Here is a 23,191-nt window from a genome sequence, read left to right on the forward strand (position 1 = left end):
ACCTATTACTGCTCATTGTTGTAATGATGGTAAATACTTTTCCCACAGAAAACATTCATCCAATTTCTAAGCCTATTTAAGCTAAACAGATGTCAATTGCAAAGATCATATTTGCCCTTCATTTTTTATATGAATATTCTACACTTTTCTGCTAATTTATCAGGGCAACCCCACTTGGTGGGGTTCTGGATTATTATATTGAGGACAAAGTATAGATGAACTAAGCATGAATGAATGTTCTCTATGTGAGTCAGTTTGCCAGTTCAAAACATGTTCAAAACAGCTTGAGATAAAATGCATGCTTAAATGATAGAAGGATAACTTCAGAGAGTCATAGTGTCAGCTCAAAGCATCAAGTACAATTCAAGTTATACCCCTCAGAAACACTTAAAACAGGATATTTTAAAGCATGTTTTCTCTCTTTTTTTTATAATTCACAGAAGATAACATTAATGGTGACGGGATGCATTTGCCACAAGAAAAGAAGATAGAAGAAACAACATGCCAGGTGAAATAACTGCTATTTTTTTCAGAATCTAAAATTTCATTCAAATAAAAAGCATATTTCTTGCTTCCATTCATTATTTGCCTAGCCTAAACTTCATACTCAGTATGCCAGTGTATTTTACAAGCTGAAATTAAATGAAGACTCTGGTGACTTTAAAGCCAGTATGTTCTAGGTTTCATCTGCTTACCCTCAGGGTTTTATCTCTCTGTATAGTTAGTTTATTCCCATGATCACTTCCTCTCCCTGCTGCAAAGGGAGGAGGAAGGAAAAAGAATCCTTTTCCCTTCTGCATCTCTCATCTTCTCTCTCTGTTCTCTTCCTCTCGCCTTCTAAGTATAAAGAAGACAGGTTATTTTTTGATTTTGCGCAGTAGTTCTTCCCTTAACATGAGACATCCCTGGCTCTGCTCCTGTCTGCCTCTGGGCTCATTCCTGGTTAAGATCTTGGAGGCCATTCCCAGATAGGATAGAGTATGGAGGAAAAAATGGAAGAAGAAATAGTAGCGAATAAGACTTGTGTTTGCTTTAAGTACAAGTTTCTTTAAAATCCCTTAAAGTATTTCCCCATGAAGGTTTCACCCCATTTTAAAAGTTCTATTTTTGACCTCTAATTTTTTGAAGGGTTTTTTTGGGGCATGTGACTAATGAGTTGTAGAGACCCAGATACCTCTAAGCTTTTGCACCAATTTAAGATGTTTTGTACTTGCTTTTTAAGAATTTTGGGGGTTTTATGATACTAAGTTTCATTGAATATTACCTCTGGCCTTCATGACCATCAAGATAACATTGATGTAATGCCATTTTAAGCTTCCAAAATAGTCTGATTATGTGTATTTTCATTTGCTGTACTGCATTGTGCACACAAATAAGGAAATACTGAGAGAACAGCATCATGGGGGAAGCTCTCACACTTTTTCTGCAGAATCAGCACAAGTGAGTGCCCTTACAAAATGCCTGTACTCTGATGCACACAGCATGGGGAGCCAACAGGAGGAACCAGAGCTCTGCATGCACTTGCAAGGCTGTGGTCTCATTAAGATCACAGCAGTGTGCCCAGGTGGCCCGGAAGGCCAATGGCATCCTGGCCTGGACCAGGAACAGTGTGGCCAGCAGGAGTGGAGATGTGATTCTGCCCCTGTGCTCAGCCCTGGTGAGGCCTCACCTCGAGCCCTGTGTGCAGGGCTGGGCCCCTCACTGCAAGAAAGACCTTGAGGGGCTGGAGCGAGTCCAGAGGAGAGCAACGAGGCTGGGGAAGGGACTGGAGGGAAAGTCCTGTGAGGAGAGGCTGAGGGAGCTGGGAGTGTTTAGCTGGAGAAGAGGAGACTCAGGGGGACCTTATCACTCTCTACAACTGCCTGAAGGGAGAGTGTAGTCAGGTGGGGGTCGGGCTCTTCTCCCGGGCAACCAGTGACAGGATCAGAGGGCACAGCCTGAAACTGCATCAGGGGAGGTTTAGGTTGGATCTCAGGAAGCCCTTCCTCATGGAGAGGGTGATCAGGCACTGGGATGCACTGCCCAGGGAAGGGCTGGAGTCATCGTCCCTGGAGGTGTTTAAGGAGAGGCTGGGTGGGGCACTTAGTGCCGTGGGCTCGCCAGTGTGGTGGTGGTGGGTTGGACTTCATGATCTCAGAGTTCTGCGATTCTGTGATTCTGTGAAATGTGGTGGGATAGCTCACACAACTGGAGTGTAAGCTGCCATGGATGTCACTCCTGTCTTCAAGAGGACCAGAAAGAAGATCCAGGGAACTACAGGAATGTGATGAAGCAAATCCTCCTGAAAACTATTCCCAAATATATGAAGGAAAAGAAGGTGATTGGGGATAGTTATCATGAATTTATGAGGTGGAAATCATGCCTGACCAGCCTGAAGGTGATAATATTGCTACCTCAGTGGAAGAGAGTAAAGCAGGACTGTAGTTTATCTTGATGTTACTGAGGCTTCCAACGTACATGAGTGCAAACACCTGATGGAGGCAGTAAAGAAGACAGAGTTAGACTCTTTTCAGTGGTGCCCAGTGACAGGATGAGAGTAATGAGCACAAACTGAAATAAAGGAAATTTCATTTAATGTAAAGAAAGCACTTTTCTCCTGTGAGGGGAGGTATAGTACAGAAAAAGGCTTCCCAGAAAGGCTGTGTAAACCCCATCTTTGGAGATACTCAAAACCTGTCAGGACATGGACCTATGTGACTTGCTCCAGTGACGTGCTCCGAGCAGGGTGTTAGATTGAGCAGAGACTTAGACTAGACAATACCCAGAGGTGTGTTCCTGCCTCAGCTGGTCTGTGTGAGTGTGATTCTATGAGATATGGAAGCACCAAATTTACGATCAAGAGTAAATAAATAGGTTAATATTTTAGGTATTCTCCTCTTGCTCAAAAAAAAAAAAAAGCAAATAAGATCCCCTGAGTGTTTCTCAGAAACTTTACTCTCTCTCCATTTCCTAAACAGATGATCATTTCATTTTACTCATTCTGTAAGTGCTAGAAAACAGAAGCCTGGAATAGAAATACAGATTGAGGGGCACAGCATGAGCAGCACTATAATAATTGTACTTTACCATAAAAAATAGCTTTACTTTCTGCATTTATTTTTCATATCTTTCTTCTTGTTTGTTCATGTCTAGCAGGGCTCCCTTGATGGCTCAAGCATATTGGGAAGGACATAAAATATGAAGTAATACAGTCTTTGGGCTAATACATTTTAAAAAATGTTTCATGCCTCATTTCTCACATAAATTCTTAGGTTGCATTCAGCCTTCAAAATGTCATTCATATTCATGAAGAAAAAAGGCTAGTATTCATTACTTTCACTGATAAGCTATAAGCACTGTCAGACTTCCCCACTAGGGACTGCAGCAGTGCCCCAGGGAAAGTGTATTCTCATGGTGTGTATTCTCATGGTGTTCCTATCAGGAGGACATTATGACCAAGAAATGGATTATGGGTAGATGATGAGAAAGTGTATATATTCTTGTCTTTGTTTAGTTCTGAGGATCCTTCCCTTTTCTCTGCCTTGTGAATCCAGTTCAAACTCACACTCTTTGGGCTCTGTGTCCCAGGCAAAATGAAGTGAACTGAACAAGACTTTCTAGAAACGCATCAGTGACACTTGCTCCTCGGCTGGAGGGTTGCTGCTGAGGAATGTCTTCTGTTGCTTTCCTTTTCATTGAGAAAGGGGAGCCAAGATCGATGATGAGACCCAAGCATCCCATGACATAATGCATGGCTCTGCTGTTGAACCACACACGTTATGGTGTCTCCAAGCTGTTGTTGAGTCTCAGATAACTAAGGAAATTAAGGCAGTTCAATATCAAACTGGTCTCAAGGGGTGTCAGCTGGTGTATGTCAGCCATTGCTTTTATGTGCACACAGTACTGGCTTGAAAGACTGCTGAGCTTTCAATCTGTGTTCAGTGACACAATACTAATTACGTTTATTCATCTTATTTATGTTGGTTTTTTATTTTATTTTACTTTTCTTGCCTTCTAGGTGATAAACTATGAGCAGTGGATTCCCCCACGAGTTCGTGATCCAAATGTGGCTGGTAACAATGAAATAGTGAGTTGCCATGAAAAGTGTTCATTTTTTTCATCAGCAGCTAGCAGCCTGGAAAAATATGCTGGTTTAGTAGGATTTTCTTTACTGTATATTGTTTCCTCAAATTGAAAGATCTTTTATTCATATCCATGTTATTAATCATTATATTTACTTATCTTTTATAGAATATTTTATTATTGCTTTGCCATTAATAATATTTTTTATCTTTTATAGAACATATTATTATCACTTTGTGATTCCCAGGAGAAAATCTGCCTATAATCCTACACTGCTTAGTTTTATTCTGCAGTGATTTTTGAATAGCTGTAGTACCAGACTAAAATAATGGGCAGAAGCATGTACAAGAAGTTTGTACAGTGCTTGTCTATATATTGGTTGATCGTGGCTTCACTGACTATTTTTAAGATAAAATTTATCCAAATTTAGCACATTTTACAGAACTAACTCTTTGTATAAATAGAACATAAAGTTCTCTATCATCATGTACTATTTTAATATTCACTATGCATAGCAAGGTTATTACCGAAACTTTCCAAAAATTTCTACAGTATAAAAATGACAGCACCATTGACACAGTAAACATACAGCAATTTTTGTCTTCTCACAATTATACTGTACTCAGAATTTAAGTGCATAGCTAATAAAGATTAAATCATAACAGTTCTTTAGGAAAGGTAACCCAGTTCAGGAAAAATCGTAAAGATTAGACTAAACTAAACTCTTTATGCTGAGAAGTGACAAGCTGTGCAAGTACTTTTACTGAAATTAATGCAGTTAAACCCAGGAAAGAGAGCGCTCAACAGGACTCAGATTGCTGGCATCTAACCAACAGTGTTTTACACTTAGCTTCCAAATTGCTGTATTTCTGTCACCAGGTTAATCCTCATAACATCTCAGTAAGCAAAGATTTCTAAGGTATTTAGAATATTTTAGGATAAACTGGAAACAGATTATCAGACACTATTTAGGTCTTTTTTTTCTGTAATACATCTTTATAAGTGCATTTTTTAAATGCGTTGATTTTGCCCATAAGTATTCATGCACACTTCATGTAAAATAATTTGCAACTAAAGGGCAGGATGTGATTTATTTTTTTACACAATTAATTTTTATTTGTGATGTGACATGATTTTTCATGACTACAACCTGTTAACCAGGGAAGTGAAGAACATTCTTGTTCACGGAGGAATTCTTTGCTTATAGATTGGGTGAAACACAAGCAGAGCCATAGTATTCAGCTAAGAAAATGCTCTGACTGGGGGTTGGAATTTAAAAGTCTGGTTGGTGAAATTTAAAAGTCATTAAATGTGCTCTAAATGAAGAGCTTTTTATGAGTGGAGACTTACTAGTTTGTGCACTAGTCTTCAATATTCCCTTATAGATCTTTTTGGAACATCCCTTTCACAGAGAACAAAGGTGCTTGAAAGTAACATACTCTGAATTAGTGTAGATTACTGGTCCAACCTGTTGTGCTGCATATTCTGTCACTGCACTTCCTGAGGAAAGATGCTGTCACTCTCATCTTCAAAAGGGCAAAAAGGAAGATCCAAGAAACTACAGAAGAGTCAGCCTCACCTCCATCCCTGGAAAGACGATGGAACAGCTCATTCTGGGCAACATCACAAAGCATGTGGAGGAAAAAACGGTTATCAGAACTAGACAACATGGATTCACTAAGGGGAAATCATGTCTGACTAGTCCGATAGCCTTCTACGATGGCATGACTGGGTGCATAGATGAGGGGAGGGCAGTGAATGTTGTCTACCTTGACTTTAAAAAGGCTTTCAATGCCATCTTCCACAGCATCCTCATAGGCAAGATTAGGAAGTGTGGGTTAGACGAATGGACAGTGGAGTGGATTAAAAATTTGCTGAAAGACAGAGTTCAGAGGGTTGTGATTAGTGACACAGAGTCTAGCTGGAGGTTGGTAAGAAGTGGTGTTACTCAGAAGTTAGTACTAAGTCTGTTCCTGTTCGATATATTCATCAATAACCTGGATGAAGGGATAGAGCACACCCTGAGCAAGTTTGCTGATGACACAAAACTGGGAGAGGTGGCTGACACACAAAAGGACTGTGCTGCCATCCAGAATGATCTGGACAGGGTGGACAGCTGGCCAGGGAGAAATCTGGTGAAATTCAACAAGGACAAGTGAAGATTACTGCAGCTAGGGAGGAATAACCCCATGTATCAGCACAGGTTGGGGGCCTACCTGCTGGAAAGCAGCTCTGTGGAAAAAAACCTGGGAGTCCTGGTGGGCAACTGGATGACCATGAGCCAGCAATGTGCTCTTGTGGCCAAAAAGGCCAATGGCATCCTGGGATGCATCAAGAAGAGTGCGGCCAGCAGGTTGAGGAAGCTTATCCTCATGCTCTACTCTACCCTGGTGAGGCCGCATCTGTTGTACTGTGTCCAGTTCAAGAAGGACAGTGGACTGCTGGAGAGGATACAGAAAAGGGCTACAAAGATGATTAGGGGACTAGAACATCTCTCATCAAGGCTGAGGGACTTGGCGCTTTTTAGTCTGGAGAAGAGAAGACTTGAGGAGGACCTCATCAATGTTTATAAATACCTAAAGGATGGGTATTAGGAGGATGGAGCCAGCCTTTTTTCAGTGGCACCCAGTGACAGGACAAGAGGTAAAGGGCACAGACTTGAACACAGGAAGTTTCATCTAAACTTGAGGAGGAACTGCTTTACTTTGTGGGTGACAGAGCACTGGAACAGGCTTCCTGGAGAGTTGGTGGAGTCTCCATCTCTGGAGACATCCTAGGCAACCTGCTCTAGGTGATCCTGCTCTGGCAGGGGGATTGGACTAGATGATCTCCAGAGGTCCTTTCCAACTGATAACATTGTGTGATCCTATGATTCTTTCTCTCATATCTGGACAGCAGTGACTAGAGATACCAGATTCAAGGTAACACAAACAGCAAGGAGAAAATTGCCTGAAACCAGAGAGAAACACTTAACAGGTTTTGCTCATTTCTGTGCATGCTTTCACAAAGCTGTAGCTGAGGGTTGCCAGGACAATACACCATGAGACCAGGATGGTCAGCTCACCTGATAGTCTATCTGGTTTGTATATCAATGAATGTTTTACTTGTGTTTGGATAGGCAGCTAAACCTCTGGATTTGAATGTTTAGGTAAACCAAAATAAAATACTGTAAACTTAAAAGCTGTCCCAACACTAACTGATACTGCATGAGCTTTTTTCTCCATAAAAGGGGGTTACTGTATTTATTATTTAAGCACTTGTGACATTACACTATCAATAGACTCTACCAAATGAGTGTTTTAAGGTAAAGAGGATTAGAGTTTGCCATTAATAAAATCATCTGAATAGATTATCTTCCGTTTATATTAATGTCTCCATGATGGAAAACCCAGATGATAACTCAAAGTCATTATGTTGCTTTTGTAACATTACTTATAAGTGAACAAATGATTATTACTACAAGAGATCTTGTATTAGAGCAATACTAGTAATTTAAACACACTGTGATTTATTTTGCAAAGACATTTCACAATGAGAGACTGAAAAATTGCACCTCAGTTCCTCTCTTTAGCTAAGCTAAAACTGCCATCCTACTGACTTGAATTTGGAAGAGAGGAGATGGGGCTTGAAATACAAATCAGAACATGACTAATCTAAGGATGCTTGCATTTAGCCTACAGTGGGGGATGAATACTCAGACACAAGCTGTAAAAGTGCTCAAGTTGACTAGAGCTTTAAGGTGGATCTGCTGAGACTTTATCCTGCAGTGAAGATCTTCAAGAATACCTAATGAGTTTTAAACTCAAACCCACTAGGTTTTATTAGTCCACAAAATAAAATAATTAATTCTTCAAATGGCAGAAATTGAAAGCACATATGATTTGTCTGTATTAGTAACTAGCACCGAGTAACATGAGTATCAGAACAACAGAACAGTTGGTGCTGATGAGCTGATGTCCACACTATATGTATTATGGGAAATCTACATGTGTTCCAATCCTCTCTGTTGGGCATCCATTTCATCTTAATTTCATCTGAGATGACTTCAGTTTGTGGCACTTTGAGACCAGAACTCAGCTTACAGGGATAGCTGTGAAATTCACTTTAAATACATGCCCTTGATTGAAACTAAAGCACTGCTGTAGCCATACTTACAAAAGACAGTGGAGACACAAAAAGGTCTTTATATTTAACTCTCCGGCTTCCTGCTGTGTTCCTGTGGTTGAGTCCCTGTTCCCAGGACAATCTGCAGACATCAAGAATGCAATCTGCTGCTGAGAAGGGAGTCTTAACCCAAGTGCTATCCACCACAGAAACTTCTGCATTACTCACTGTGTTTAGCAAAAGGAGGACTCTTAAGGTCCTATCCTTAAGGAAAGAAGTCAGTGTAGGTCCATCAGCATGAGCGGAATCATGTTAATTTATATCATCCCTGCAGGAATGTCCCAAGTGAGGAAGTGCCTAACTTTTAAAGCCTTGTGTAGATGATTAAGTCGTTGAATCTGAGATTTTACCATTCTCAAAATAAGCACCACATTACCCTTATTTTTTATTTGTAGGATTTGAATACTTTTAATGTCTTTGGGTTTTTTTGTCAGGGTACAGAATCAGATGATAAAGCAGAGTCCATGGGAACATTAAAACGATTGCAGAAACTAGTCCGAACGAAAAAAACGAGTACACAAAGCCTGGAGGATGTCAAACATGTTATGCTCCCCTTCAGTAAGTAGAGCATCATATCAGCATTCTTTCCAACATTTGGTGAATGACACTGTATTGAGCAGAACTGTAAACAATCCTGTCCTGGTCTGTCATTCACCACCCACAATTTTCAAACCCCAGCTGAGATGTTACTGTGATACCACTTTAGTGCTGACTTCTTCATAGTGTGAAAACCTGTTTCCTGTCACACTAGCTTGAGTTTTGTAACAGTATTTCTTGCAAGTGGGGATTTTAACTAAATAGAATTGTATAACAGTGGGGCTTCCATGCTGGGGAAAATTTGCTTTTGGAGTAGTTCCTAGGTTTGTATCACATTTCAGAACTGAAAGACAAAACTCACAAATGCAAAGAAAACTTTCAGTGTTAATCCATGAGTCAGTAGCAGCTGGGAGTGCAAGGTCTGCAGTACGATAAGCAAGTCAGCCTCTCGTCATATCTGATTGCCAAGGGCCACAAGACACAGGAATTCTAAACTGATGCTGAGATCACGTTCTTTTCTCAAGTCTCCTGTAGATCACTGAACTGACTGTGCAGCAGTTCTTCCTCTGAACTTGTTTTGACAACATTAACAGTGCATGCATTTGTTCTACATTGCATTTGTACATATAATTATTTTTAAATGGATACTAACAAAATGAGTTTAAGCTATCTGATGAACTACTTCTCCAACCAAATTATTGCTTGGACTAAAGCGTATGAGGAAATGTATATATCAGTCACTACTTTGTAACTACAACATATATACAGGGAAGGTTTGGGAGAGGAATTTTAAGGAAACGCTTTCTGAACTTTTCTAGCATTTAAGCTAAACTCACACTCTCTGCAACTATGCAGCAACATGACATTCAGTTAGCAAATTTTGATGTTCAGTGCAGAACCAGTACGATTTTTCTGAGCTTTTGAGGGAGAAAGACAAATTTACCAAATAGAGAATGAATCTTGCTTTTGGCTCAGGTGTCTGACCCAGCATAAAATCCTTTCCATCCTTGTTTTTTTCATTATAATGAAACAGAAAGTACTGAAGAAAGAAAGCATGCTATTTTCTCTATGAATTGCAACATATTGTAACAGAGTTCTTTGCATTTTTAAAGATACGTTAGAAGATGCTTATCTCTCTGAAGAGGATGAAGAAGCACTAACTTCTTGCATGAAACTGACAAAAACTCAGGAAAAGAAGACCTGGAAAGATAATGTGAGGAGAAAAGAAGAGACTGAGACTAGGGCAGATTTTATTTCTGCATCTCTGGGCCGCTCGTACACTTCCAGACTTAATAACTTAGGAACTATTTCAATCCATTCAGAAACTGAGTTTCACTTGTGGAGTGACTGGAAGCCATTTCCTAATAACCAGCTCTGTCCTTGTGACTTCTTGATTTCAAAAATAGAAGAATGGGAAAACTGTACTTGCTCTTCTCATCAGCCGCATCTTACATATTCCCTAACTGATATGGATCTACAGTACTCCTGGGTAAGTGGAAGTGGTTTCTTTTGTGCTGATAGGCATAAAAAGTGGAAACTTTTTGCTCTGATTCAGCATTAAAGAGATGCTGTCATCTTCCATGTGGTTATGAAACGCAATAAACCAAATTTAGCTTTCAGGTAAACGGATGTGAACGCATTGTTCAGGCTAAAACCAGAGGTTCATACAGTCCTTGGTAGTTCATTTTTAACCACACACACATTGTCAGCATTGAGATGGAAGACTTTAGGTTATCCTGTTTCTCATCAGACATACTGTTTTTTTTCATCTCTATGTCACATACTCATCCTTCCAGGCTTAGAAAACTTTCAGGAAGTCTGGGGTAGGTCAGTAAGGGCCAATGAAGCCAGTGGGCTGGGATCAGGCCCCTAGAGGTCACTGCAATACTAGTAAAGGACATTGAAGATATTTAGACAAATATCAGAGATTGAAGAGGTATTGATGTTTCTGCCTTTTTCAATGAACTCAGCTGGTGAAGCCCAGTTTTGCAATTACCTTCGTGGCAGGAAGAGGTTTCTAGGGCCCGATACAAAGGACAGAATTTAATCTTGGTCTGAAATTATCTGTCTGGATAGCTATCTAGAGGATACTTTTTGTATTTTAATTGCTGGCACTTTTTAGAGGACCATTTAAAACTAGAAAATCAAAACGAGGAAAATCTTTAGTTGGTAAGACTAGTTGGACACTGCAACTCCCTTTCCTCACTGGGCACAGCAAGCCCTCTTCTGGAGATGTTCAAGGCCACGCTGGATGGGGTTTTGAGAAACTTGGCCTAGTGGGAGGTGTCCCTGCCCATGTCAGGGAGGTTGGAACTAGCCAATCTATGGGTACTATTCTATGATTCTATGATTCTGGTATGCCACATAGTGGTAAGCACATGGAGGGTGACGGGTTGACAGAAATATATCAAGGAAGAAGTAGAGAGCTGCCTCTTTTCCTTTTACGCCCATTCCCTTTGCAGTGCTCCAGGGACGGAGCTGGCTCTCCCTGTGCAATAGGGCCAGCTTCCAGGAAAGTGCATCTAAACCACAGGAGGCAAGATGAATGCTAAAACCTCCCAGCTGAGTGCTCAAATGGAGGCATAAGCAATCATAACCTTAGATCAGAGAGTCTCCTGATGAAAAAAAGAATTTTTACTAGAGCATGCTCATATATCATTAGGAAAGGTACACTCATGTAGATGTGTGGGTCAATATAGAAACTATATTACTGCCTACATGGAGGCAGTCATTCAGCTTCTTTTCAGTGACACACTAGCTGACATAATAACAGGCAGTACCTGAAACATGGGATTTATCTATGTAGCACAGAGGATTTTCCTGGGATTTGACATAGAAAACAGAAAGGCTAAATCTTTGATTGATGGAACTGTAGTTAGAAGAGAGAGAAAGAAAACTACCCCTAAAAAAAGCTGAGCAAGGTGCAGCAGTGAAACGCTGGAGAGCCTCGGCACTGCAGACTTCCAAGGAGAGCCCCTGGAGACAGACCTTCAAGGCAGAGTGTTGGCAGAAATAGGCTGGGAATAAAAACTGCCAGGTGAGTCCTCCTGTCTGTCAGTAAATAGGACTTTGTAGAAACCAAATTGTGTCAGGGATGCTGGGCTCCTTCCTAGGCCTGCTCCAAATGAAAGCAACTTTTGGCACCCTAAGCTAAGTCCCAGGGCAAAATAGTAATAATAGATGTGTTGGTCAGATTTATGAGTTGCACAAGTGTCAACTCAAATAATTTTATTTCATTTTGTCACAAACAGGCTGTTAACCTTCTCTACCCTGGTGAGATTTGTCCTACCCATGTTACTATTAAGTGCCAGCAAGAGGTTTAGGGTGCTTTTTTCCTACATTATTGTTTATTTTGCCATCTGCTTTCCTGACAAGCTCCCTGACTTTAATGTATCTCTGTGGGCTTAGTGTCTTTAGATTTAAATTACAGGCAATAGCAAGACATCTCATTCGTTGAATTTGCATTCTACCAACTGGCTGAATTGAAGATTACAAAGACTGGATTTTCAGTTTTGCTTTTTAAGAGTCAAACAAGCTGACACTGGTGGTACTGCTATGAGGGGATCAGACACTGGGGATGATGCAGATGTTCTTTCTGATGTTGATTTTCTTATTAGAGTAAAACCTATATGTTCTATAATACTCTTTCTGATTCTCTAAGTAAAGCATCATTTCATTTTCTTGGCTGATCTTGGCTTAGCTACTACTCTATTGTCTCTGCTGCAGCATGATGTGGAGGAGATGGCCTGAGATATACTACTAAAATGCCAGCTGATACGTCCTGAATTGAAAAAACAGGCAAAACTGGTATATTCAAGACTAAGATTCAAAGCTCTGTTATTCCATCAGCAAACTGTAGCTGATCTGGCTTGGGGGATAGACAAATATCTAGGTTGGACACATATTATCTAGCCTCTTCTCAGCAACATGCGCAAAGCTGATTGAGCCTAGTCTTAATTAAAGCTTGAATTGCAGATAGTAAATTAAGTAGTGCTCTCCCATAATCACAAGGAAAAAGACCTGGATTTCTTAATGATATACTTCTATTTAGAGAGACGAAATACCAGTGACCCTAATTCCCTTCGTGCAGGTTCTTCTCTTGACTCCTTTCTTCTTCTTCCTTTCATCCTCCTCAGCACTTTATACAGCCTCCCTTATTGCACTTCATGTTGCCATTGTTTGTTTCACCTAAAATAATAAAAAGGCTGACAGAGATCATCTGAGCTGGTCACTTAAACAAGAGCTGTCAGAACAGACTGCAAAAGTCACATCCATTCTTAGCTACACCAGGGTCACCAAACACCTCGAGCTACTCTTCCTTCAGTTTCCCCAACTTAAGTGCACAATAAAGATCTGTGTGAGCTGACTGCCTCTGGCACAGGGACCTCGGAGACAGCTAAAATCTCACCCATCCTGCCTACCTTCATGTATCATGAAAACATTTTAGAAGCTTGTATTTCTGTCCTTCAGGTAAATACAGAAATGAATGTGCTGCATTACCATTTTATACCCATGGTGCCACCGTTATCAACTTTGTGCAAAGTTAACTTAGACTTAAGTCATTTTTTTCTTCATTGTTCAGCTGTTTACAATATAATTAGTCGTTTGTCCAAATTTTGCTAGAGGCGACACAGAGCACTGCATTTTTTGGTGTGTCAAGATTGCCATGTGAAATTATTGTTACTGATATTCTTCCTAAGGAGATATAATTCATAAATAGTTCTTCCTTAGAGAGTGGAAGAATATATTTTAAATACTGAATACTTCAGCAAAAAAAAAAAAGCCTGAATAAAAAAACTACTGTGCTGCATATTTTCATATTATCAGAAAGTATATTGGGGAGAGAAATGAGTGATCCAGGCCAGTGTTTGTAATGTTATGAATCAGCTGAAATTGAGGCAGAGGATGGAAGAAAAGATTGTCCAGACATCACTTTAACAGCCACTTGACCTTAATGTGAAAGGTTACTGGTTCTTATACTTCTTTTTACTTGTCAGGCTTAGCCCTGCAGAAAACAGTTCAGCTGTCAGTCTCAGACTTTTTCTCTCTCTCTTTTTTTTTTTTCTTAAATTGTGGTTAGTAGAAGCTGCCCTTCTGCTATTTGTATGTTACAATCTTCACTACTCTAACAAAATAGTATACTTAGAAGTGCCATGTCTGTATGACTCGCATACAAGCCATTTCAGCCTTCTGTTGCTTTTTCTCAATCTGTGCATTGCATAAGACTTTTGCAACCCCATGTAAGACATGAAAAATCTAGAGTCAGAAGCCTGGAAAGTACAGGATCTTGATAGACTTGATTGGCCCTGAAGCAGGCACAGAGCGGAGCACATAGTGGGGTCACAACTGAAGGATTCTCTTCACAAAAGGGTTCCCAGACTGTATTGGATGGCCTGAAACAGAGAGAGAAGAGCTGATGACTCCCTTTCTCCTATCTCTCAACTTCACTGGCTGATCCAGTTACTCTCCCAATAACTGCGCAGTATGGAGGCTGTGTTTGTAGGACAACACAGGCATCCGTTACAGGAAACGAGAGGAGGTAACACCTCCTGTTGGAGACAAATCAGCAGAGAGCTAATGGAAGTGGGTTTCACTTCATGCAGTATGGTTAGATTTAAGAGAAGAAGGATTTAGTCATTGATATCACGAGCATGTTTATCTGTTGCAACCTGTGCTTGATATTCAGTGATAATGAAAAGATGAGGGTTGTTTCCCAGGACTAGAGAAAAACGGGGATTTTGGTGGGGACAAAGAAAGAATCTAAGGACGCTGCAGATCAGCATATCTTTTCTCTCCCATTTTCAGAGTAGAAAGCTTCAAAAGACTGGTTTCTATCCAATATAAATCCATTACATTGTATTTGAGGGAACAATAAGTTTGGGAAAACTTCAAGTGACTTCATGCCAACATCTGTGTTCATTCTCTCCATATTCCTCTCAGGAGTATGTTATGGTCTTCTCGTGGTTATGTTAGCCCAGCTGTTTATGACCATAGTGCTCTGCCATTTTAGTGATCTTATGTTTTTTTTTTGCTTTCCTCCTACTCTCACTTTCTTGCCAGATAAGCATTTCTCAGCATCTCCCTTTGACCCTCAGTAGATATATCTAGTTTGAGATTCATATATTTGTTGAAGAAACACTCTTCTCAGCTCTGGTTTTGGACATTTTCTTGTTCTAAATTCTCCTGACATATTCTATATGTTCTGGTTCCTGATTTCCCCTTAACAGCTTTGCTTGCTTGCTGTGATTGCTGTGGGAAGATTGGAAGATTTCTACTTTATTTCAGCCAGTAGTTTCTCCTGTGCTCTAGAATGCTGTGGGCTTTAATGGACTTTCTGGCTGCTCAAATTTCTTAAGCAATTTGACTGCTTTCTGCATTTTGTTTTTCTTTCTTAAGCTGATGTGTTTCTGCTGAGAGACAACTGAATATGCCTTCAAAGATCTTTCTCAATTACATTTTGAATCTATATTTGGCACAAATATAGCACTAAAAAGAGTGCCTGGAAATCCTCAGATTGCTTTTCTGCGACATCAATTTTCAATTTCTTCAGTCACTCTAGCTGCTTCAAGTGTCAGTAACAGGTGGTCCTTTTAAAAGCTATAGCTCTTACTTGTTCCTATTTCAGTGACAAAGTAGGAAGCCAGATCCTCACCAAGTATAAATCTGTTTTTTAATGGTATTAGGAAGTCCTGCTCCAAGCCGAGGTCCAAAGTCTTTGCCCAAGGAAGGGATGAAGAGCAGCTGAAAGTGTGGCAGTAAACAAAGCACTCAAGACCATGATGATGGGTGTTCAGGTGATAAGCTGTGGCTGAGGCACGAAAACAGGATTTATCTTCCAAGATATGAAACTGTCCCCAGCTGCTTCCCTTTCATGTTATCATATCTTCACTTACAAGCCTCCCGACAGGTTTCCTGTTGCTTTTTATAACATTCAGGCTAATTTCACCTGTTACCCTGTTCTCCCCATCAGTCCACCAGCTCAGCCCTTCACCCTTTGTAGTCAGCAGATGCACTATTTCCCTGTTCAAACCCTGTCCCAGAACTTTGTGAAAGCATATTTTTAATTTTAAGCCTTGTGAAGGTGTGGGTATTAATGTATGTCTGTTGTAGACAAATGCTGGTGAAATTTGAATGGCTTTGATTTTGAAACTAGGGCGAGGTCAAGTTTTATGACTGAATTTTCACTGTTTAATTTTCCTTGAAATACAAAGAAAAATACGGACTCAGCCAAAAAGTTATAAATGCCAGTGAACTTAAGAGCTCTCATTTTCCTGATGCTTCAGTGTCTCTAGAGTCTTACTTTGTCTCTTCTCACAGGGAGTTTTAAGAAATTATTACATCAGGAAGTTGGTAAATATTGTATGGCTTGCTTCAGTTGAATACAAAAAGTGAGAGAAATACACCTCTTAAAGCACAAAGCTTCAACTCTCAAGGTCTCTGCTTGCAAGAGAGGACCCTGGGAGGGCATCTAGCCTCGCTATAGCTGCACCATTGCACTGTGCTGATAGCAAATATCTGCCACTGCCATTGTGCATCCTACAGCAATTTTTGCCACTTCCTTCACAGCAACGTGAAGAGTTTAGAAGTTTAGTGTCTTCATCCGTGGTGACTCTGACCATGCAGTCTCTAAGCAGGTTTTAAAAAATTTGAAAAATCTGATGACACTGCTATTCATTATGGTAACTCTTGTCCTATTTTATATTTTTAATACCTTACTAGAATTTTCATAGCTATATAGGGAATTATGTCACATTTTCCATTAATCTTAGAGGCATGTGTACCTAACCCTACTAAAAAGTTTAACAATTCCAGACTCTTTCCTCCTAACATTGCTGGACTGTTCTACAAAGTTAGACTGCTAGTAGTTTCTAGTATATATAAGGCAAAATGATAATTATTTATTTTCAGTAAAATATACTTTTTAAATGCCACAACATATTTAATATGGCTACAGATAAATGCAGAAGAACATTTCAATTCATCTCAGTAGATTTCATGGGTTTGCTTCTGACATAGCAGTTAGGTACTGCAGAGCTACAGCTAGAGCAAGGAATGAAAGGCTGTTTTGGATTACTATCATCAATGTACTATGAAGGGAAATAAAAATGTTGAAAGTGCAGGAAGAATTGTGCATTTCATACACTTATTCTCTGTAAATGGCATATGAATTCTTAATAGAAAAAGGAATGCTACCTGCTTCATGAAATATGATTAAGAGTCAAAATATAATTAAACTAAGTGCAGCTGTTGATAACAAACTGTCTGATGAAAGGATGACTTTCTGTTAACATCCTGAAGAATTGCCAAAATGCTGCACTTTCGCATATCAAAGTAAATAGATAGTATTTTCTGTCTGCTGCTTTATATACCTACGCTGCGATAACACTATCCTTCTGTTGATCTGCTGTCAATTTTTCTTCTTGATTTTTTTGTACTAAAAAATCATAAAAACTATGATTTCTTTCCGTATGCCATGCAAAGCAAAAAAAAAAAAATATATTACTCTGCCTGAGCAGTGCATCTACTGAATGAATCAGCTAATACAGGCTGTGTTTTCAATCTGTGTTGTGCTAGTGCATTAGCCTCTGATGCTGGCAGAAATGTTTTGACCAATGAAACCATTAGGCACCTTGGGATCTGCCTACCCAACTGCAGTTTTAGTGCAATTTGTCTCCTTACACCAAGCAATGCAGCTTTACTTCTGCATATATTCACTTTTGAAACCTAATTTTTAGCCTGATCTAGTGCTTGTTGAGTTGGTGACATGCTTCCTGTTTGTAGTAAAAATATTTAATCTTTGCTGTGCTTGCAATGGCTCAGCATATCTTTTACATGGACTCATCTTTATTCAGAACAAGCAAGTTTAGCTTCAGATTTCTTCAGGGTCCTCAATGAAGTGCTACCTAAATTTGGCAAGGATTTTGAGGCTAAGGCTTCAGTAAAGAAGTTACAGCCTAAGCATGACTCAATCGTGCTTACCAACCTTAAGTTACAAGAATACATAAATGGCAGGTAGCAGTCCATACAACAATGCCTGATATCCCATGTCTTTCTCCCTAGGTAATTCAAATGAATTTTCTTTTAGGGAATATTAATTTTCTGGAAGTGAGATGGCTCAGGAGCTGATTATGTTTGCATGCTTGTTTTTTGAGTGTACATTGAGATAGTTATTCTCTTTGGGAAATAATTTTTGTGTGTTTTAAAGCATTCCTGTAAAGACTATTTGTGAAGTAAGACTTCCATAAATCGTAAGAAATTAGTTCTCTTTTCACCTCCCTCACATAGAAATGTAGGAAAATCACATGATATCTGTGCTCAGCAATGGCATAAATGGAAGAGTGAGGATTTTCAATGCCAGAAGGGCATTATTATAACGAATGTGTTTCAAAGTCCACTAACAGAAGTACTTTTGTTCTGACATTCTCCAAAAGCAGGGTATGTCTTGTATAATTTCAAATTTGTTTTTAAAACCAGAAAATTTAATTTGAATACTGTTTTTTGATCCAGCTTTGAAAAAATAGACGTGGATAAAATGAACTAGAATAGGACCTGAAAAATAAGATTGGAATTGAAACAATGAGCACACAGTGGACACATCTCTAATTCTGCTATTTAAATACTTTCAAGTACATGAAGAGATTATTAGCAGACAAAGATCAGGCCTTTTCAGAAACAATTAGACAATGATTTGTATCTGAATGTTCTCTCTTTTTTTGAAAGGAATTCACCTGTGTTAATGAAATTTCTGGACTAACTTTCTGTGGACATCTAATTGATTGAAGAAGTTCCCCTTCCCTAGTATGTAAGCAAAGCAAATTGGAAACTTGACTATAACATAATTCTTGCTGAAAGTGCTTACATTGCAATCCATTTGAAGAAATCCAGCCGAATATTTTTCGTGAAAGGCCAAATTAATTAGGTTAAATGACATAAAACTTCTCATTCACTTCTACTTTCAACTGAAGTTTGATAGCATATCACAAGAAATGGCAACAGTGTGTGGGAAGTGGGAAAATCAAGAGTTCATATAGTTTAAGATCATGAGACAGAAACTTTTACAGGTATTTTAAGGTTTTCTTTACTTAGTTCTGGATTGTGTAGGTGTTTTAATACATAGATTTTCTTCCTCACAGATCATCCTTGCTTCCACATAACTCTCCTAAAAATTAGTCAGCACAGCAATACAGCAAAACACGTGTGGCAAGAGTTATAACATCAGTTAAAACCTTGTTAGCTGCCATGCCAGCTCATAAGACAGTTCTTGTTCTCAGAGAAATACAAACGACAGCTCACATCCTACAGCAAGATGTGTACAGGTGGAAAACGGCAAAACCAGGTAATTCTGATGGCCTTTTTAGATAGGCAGGATATTAACAGGGTTTTTTCAGTCTGAAAGTCAAACTCCCCAAAGTTCGCTTGCAGCTATATTCACTCAAATTTTCTGCACATCTAACCACAGGGTCAAAAACTGAGGATTACGTGCAGTCAATGGTCAACTACAAAGTAAATAACTTTTAACACAGTTTCTTAGCATTTCACTGAACTATAATGACAAAATAACTACTTACTCCAGTTATTCACAGCAGCAGAGCTTCCTTAACTTTGTGAATCATGATGTAGTGATTAAGGATGTAGGTAATGCAGATTCAATTCCCTGCACTTCTACATGCCTCTTGTGTGATATTAGACAAATCACTGAACTTGTCTGCCTCAGGCTTCTTTTGTGAAGTGGGCATGGTATGTTATTTTACACATCAGATGGTTGTTGCATGAGCAAGAATACACATACCAGCTTGTGCACCAGAAAGACAGGAGTTCAAAGATTGTATTTATAGGTTCTCACACCTCCATTCAGATTCATCCTTTGCACTGAAACAGGCATTCAGCATAGAAAATGTGGTTAATATTAAAGCTGCATCATTAAAACTGCATCATAAAAGATATATGTTTAGAAGTGAGATTCAGGCATCACAGACAGTGTTAATTCTGCCTTCCCTTGACTTTGAAACTTTGTTTTCTTTATCTAACGATTTTCTGTGTGTATGATACATGAGTGTGCTATTTTTTTAGGGGTTTAGGTATTATTATTTAGGTTTATAGGGTGTATGAACCTAAAGATGTTTCAAAAATTTTTGTGAACTTTCACCTGCCAAACTAGAGGAGCATAATATTAACATTTCTCTTCACTGGTTTGTACATATATTAAAAAAATTACTCACCATAAACTAACAGGCCTATATCTAGCTTTCAGAGTTTTGCTGCTTCTGGAGTTAGACTTCTCTTCAGTTTGCCGTCTGCAGCTCAGTCAAAATTTAAGCAGATCATGGAGCTGTTGGAGGGAAAAGTTTTGTTGCCTTTTCACCAACCTCTGCTTTCTCTGGCAGCAGCAAAGCAAAGGAGACAGAACACATGCAAGGTAATACATGTGAAAGAAGTAAAAAGGATCAGATAGGTGAGAGTAGCAGGTGAAAAAATATTCTCTAGGGAAGAGGTATGCAAGGTGCTAATCAAAAGTCCATATATGTTGTGGGGGGTGAGAAGAGAAGGAGTTTGATAACAGAGTGAAAAAAAGATCAGGGTTGGTGGAAGGAATCCAGAAGAAAAGTGAGGTGGTTTTGAAGAGGCAAAGCATCCATCTCTCTTTCCACAGAGCACCGTTTTGGAGACAGCCTCCCCTTTCCATTCCCTTCTCTCCCCAAAGACAAGTTACTGACACGTAAGTAATTACTTTATACCTACTGAGTACCATGACTGTCTCTGTGAGTGCTTTTAGACCATAGTGTGAAATAAGGCATGTTATCTTAAATACTTAATGAAATAAATTTATGTGACTGTGCTTCACTTTGTCTTGTTGATAGGCTAAGAACAAGTTCCCACCCTGTTAGAGAGGTCCAGCTGATCTGGGGCAATTTATTCAACTGTAACCTTTCAGCCACAGCCCAAACCATCCCATGAAGCCCCAAGTGAGACATCATCTGGCCAGTCCTCTTCAGTGAGGGACTCAGTGCCGAAATCCAGCAGGAAAAGCGCCTCCTTTCCTTTACGGGAGAGCCCGCTGTCCATCATCCCTGTCTTGGAGCAAGCAGCTGATGGATCAGGGCAACCACCTACACCTACCAGCCAGATGTACAGAGCAGGAACCAGACATTCCTGCAGTGTGGTTCAGGCCTCAAAATGAGCATGAGAGCAAATCAACCACTCAAGTTTCATTCCCGGTATGTGTGATTTGGCTAGTCTGCTGGTGGAGATAGCCTGACCCACATCCGGCTTAATTTAGAAGATATCGCTATTAATGTTAGCACCTGAATCAAGTGTTACAGGAGATAAGCCCACAAGTCTGGTACAGAGCATTTTAAGAAAATAAAATGTAAGGTTGAAACTGATCACCTATGCTTGATGATGAAGCATTTTTTGTGTTTCTGCTGGCTATCAGTCAGGTATCACATCAGTTAGATGGGCAGAAAGATTTGAAGCTAATTACAAATACAGCCATCATGTCCCTCCATGTCACTTCCGAATTATGATTTTCACGCACTTGAAACCATGTTCAAGAGAAAAGGAAGAATGGCATTTTCTTCCAGAAACAAAATCAAGTCGAAGCTCTGCAATTGAATATGCAGTGCACTACACTTTATTCCTTCTCATGTTAGCATCTGCACAGCAGTCGTAGCTCTGTGATGGCACATCAACTTGACTCTCTGACATCAGTGAACAAATTCAGCAGGAGATGTTTACCCGTAAAAGATGGTTCAAACTACAGAGAGTTTCCTGACAGCAGGTTGTACATTAGAGTTAATCAGAATTTACTTCCGTTGAACTTGATTCTAGTCGGAGATAGACTGGCAAACATCATGTACGTACCTTGAAAAAATCCCCTGCTGCACTGACAGAGCCTGTGCATTAAGCCGGTTTTCTAAATGCCAAATGAAGCATGTAATGTTTTGTGTATGAGATTAAAACAGAGAGCCTAAATTTATTTTTATATCAGCTCCCCTTATCAAAAATCTCATATCTGAGCTTTTTGAATAGATGTGCGAGGCAACTGTCACTCTTTATCTGTAAATGCATTTCTGGGAGGCTGAGCTTCAGCTTGATAACTATAAAAGAACAGTCATACAAACCTGCAAATTACGTGGGATAAAATGCCCTTGTAGCTGATTAGTAATCACAGTGTTCACTAACAGGAGCCATTGAGATGTTCTAGGCATAAACACTGCGATGTAACTTTAAGCTACATTTTGACATCCACTCTGAGAAAAAGCATGCTGTTCACTTACATGCCTGAACCCAGAGCAGCGCCATCCTGCCAGTTACTTTCTGTTATTCATCACAGACAGTAAAGAGTATTCTGCTTACAATAGATTGTACAGGAAAACCACCAGTGACGCACATAATTCTATTGGAAATTGTTACACAGATAAGCTTGTGGCTGTGTTTTACAAGACAGCAACTTTGATGACACCGAGTTTTCCCAGTAGGAATACCTAGAAGATATAGCTACAACTTCATCTCTTACTTACTCTTCAAGGTAAGTAAGAAAGAAATTTGTTCAATAGGTAAAAGCCAATCTCCTTGAGAATCCTTCTGTCACAATAGTATAGATTTTTATTAGCGTTAGTGCTAACCTGACACAGTATAGGTATGACTGATCTGTTCATCTACTGATAATGCAAGAGAATGTGTTGAGATCAAAGTTTGAGACAAGTTCTTGGTATTGAATTTTCCCTTTAGGCCAGGTAGTGATGGGAGCATGCCAAGGACACAGTCTGAGGTTCTGACAATGAGACACTTTTTCTTACTCACAGAGTAGCCACCACTTTTTGTACCAGACACATCTTTAAATTCAGTAGGAGCTCTGGCAGTGATGCTCTGTAGCCTGCCCCTGCCATATTTCTTTGTGACTCCATTGACCTCAGTGGCAAAAGATTAGCATAAGAGAAGGAAGAATCACAAAAATATTGTTTCAAGTACAGAAGGAAGCCCAATGGTTTGAGGCAGGCTGAATTCACAATTCCTGATGAGGATATTCCAGCACACTGACAGCTGCCTAAACAAGCTTAGACTCTGCTCTGTTGTTTGCCCATGTTGTTTCAGTGGAAGTATGGCATTAAAAAAATCCCCCTAATGTAAATTATTTAGCAGACATCAAGTTTTGGAAGCTAACTTCAGATGATACTCATTAGCTTTTCTGAACACACAGTTTCTGCAGGCTTCATAAGAGTTACACTTTGTGGAGCATAGGAGTCTTCTTGATATAGTGTTAACTCTGCCAAATCAAGGCTGTAAGTTTAAAATATTCTTTAATCCTGTCCTGTCTCAAAGACTCTGAGTTTTGGTAGCTTCTTCATTTTTTATTCATTTTTTCTTTCGTGAGAAGCTTAACTTTACTTTTTCACACTTGTTCCTGTTATTTCTACGGAGTCTTTGC

At 39.5% G+C, this 23,191-nt stretch overlaps 1 protein-coding gene across 1 annotated transcript in view; it reads left to right on the plus strand.

Moving 5' to 3' along the window:
* Positions 1-10,231: 10,231 nt before the first annotated feature.
* The window catches only part of SAMSN1 (SAM domain, SH3 domain and nuclear localization signals 1), a 54,629-nt gene continuing 41,669 nt past the window's right edge, over positions 10,232-23,191 (plus strand). Inside the window, exon 1 of the mRNA XM_009866551.1 lies at positions 10,232-10,252. Coding sequence (XP_009864853.1) covers positions 10,232-10,252 — 21 coding nt within the window. The remainder of the gene's footprint in view (positions 10,253-23,191) is intronic.

This window comes from Apaloderma vittatum, unplaced genomic scaffold (genome assembly GCF_000703405.1).
Source record: "Apaloderma vittatum isolate BGI_N311 unplaced genomic scaffold, ASM70340v1 scaffold873, whole genome shotgun sequence".
Taxonomy (NCBI): Eukaryota; Metazoa; Chordata; class Aves; order Trogoniformes; family Trogonidae; genus Apaloderma; species Apaloderma vittatum.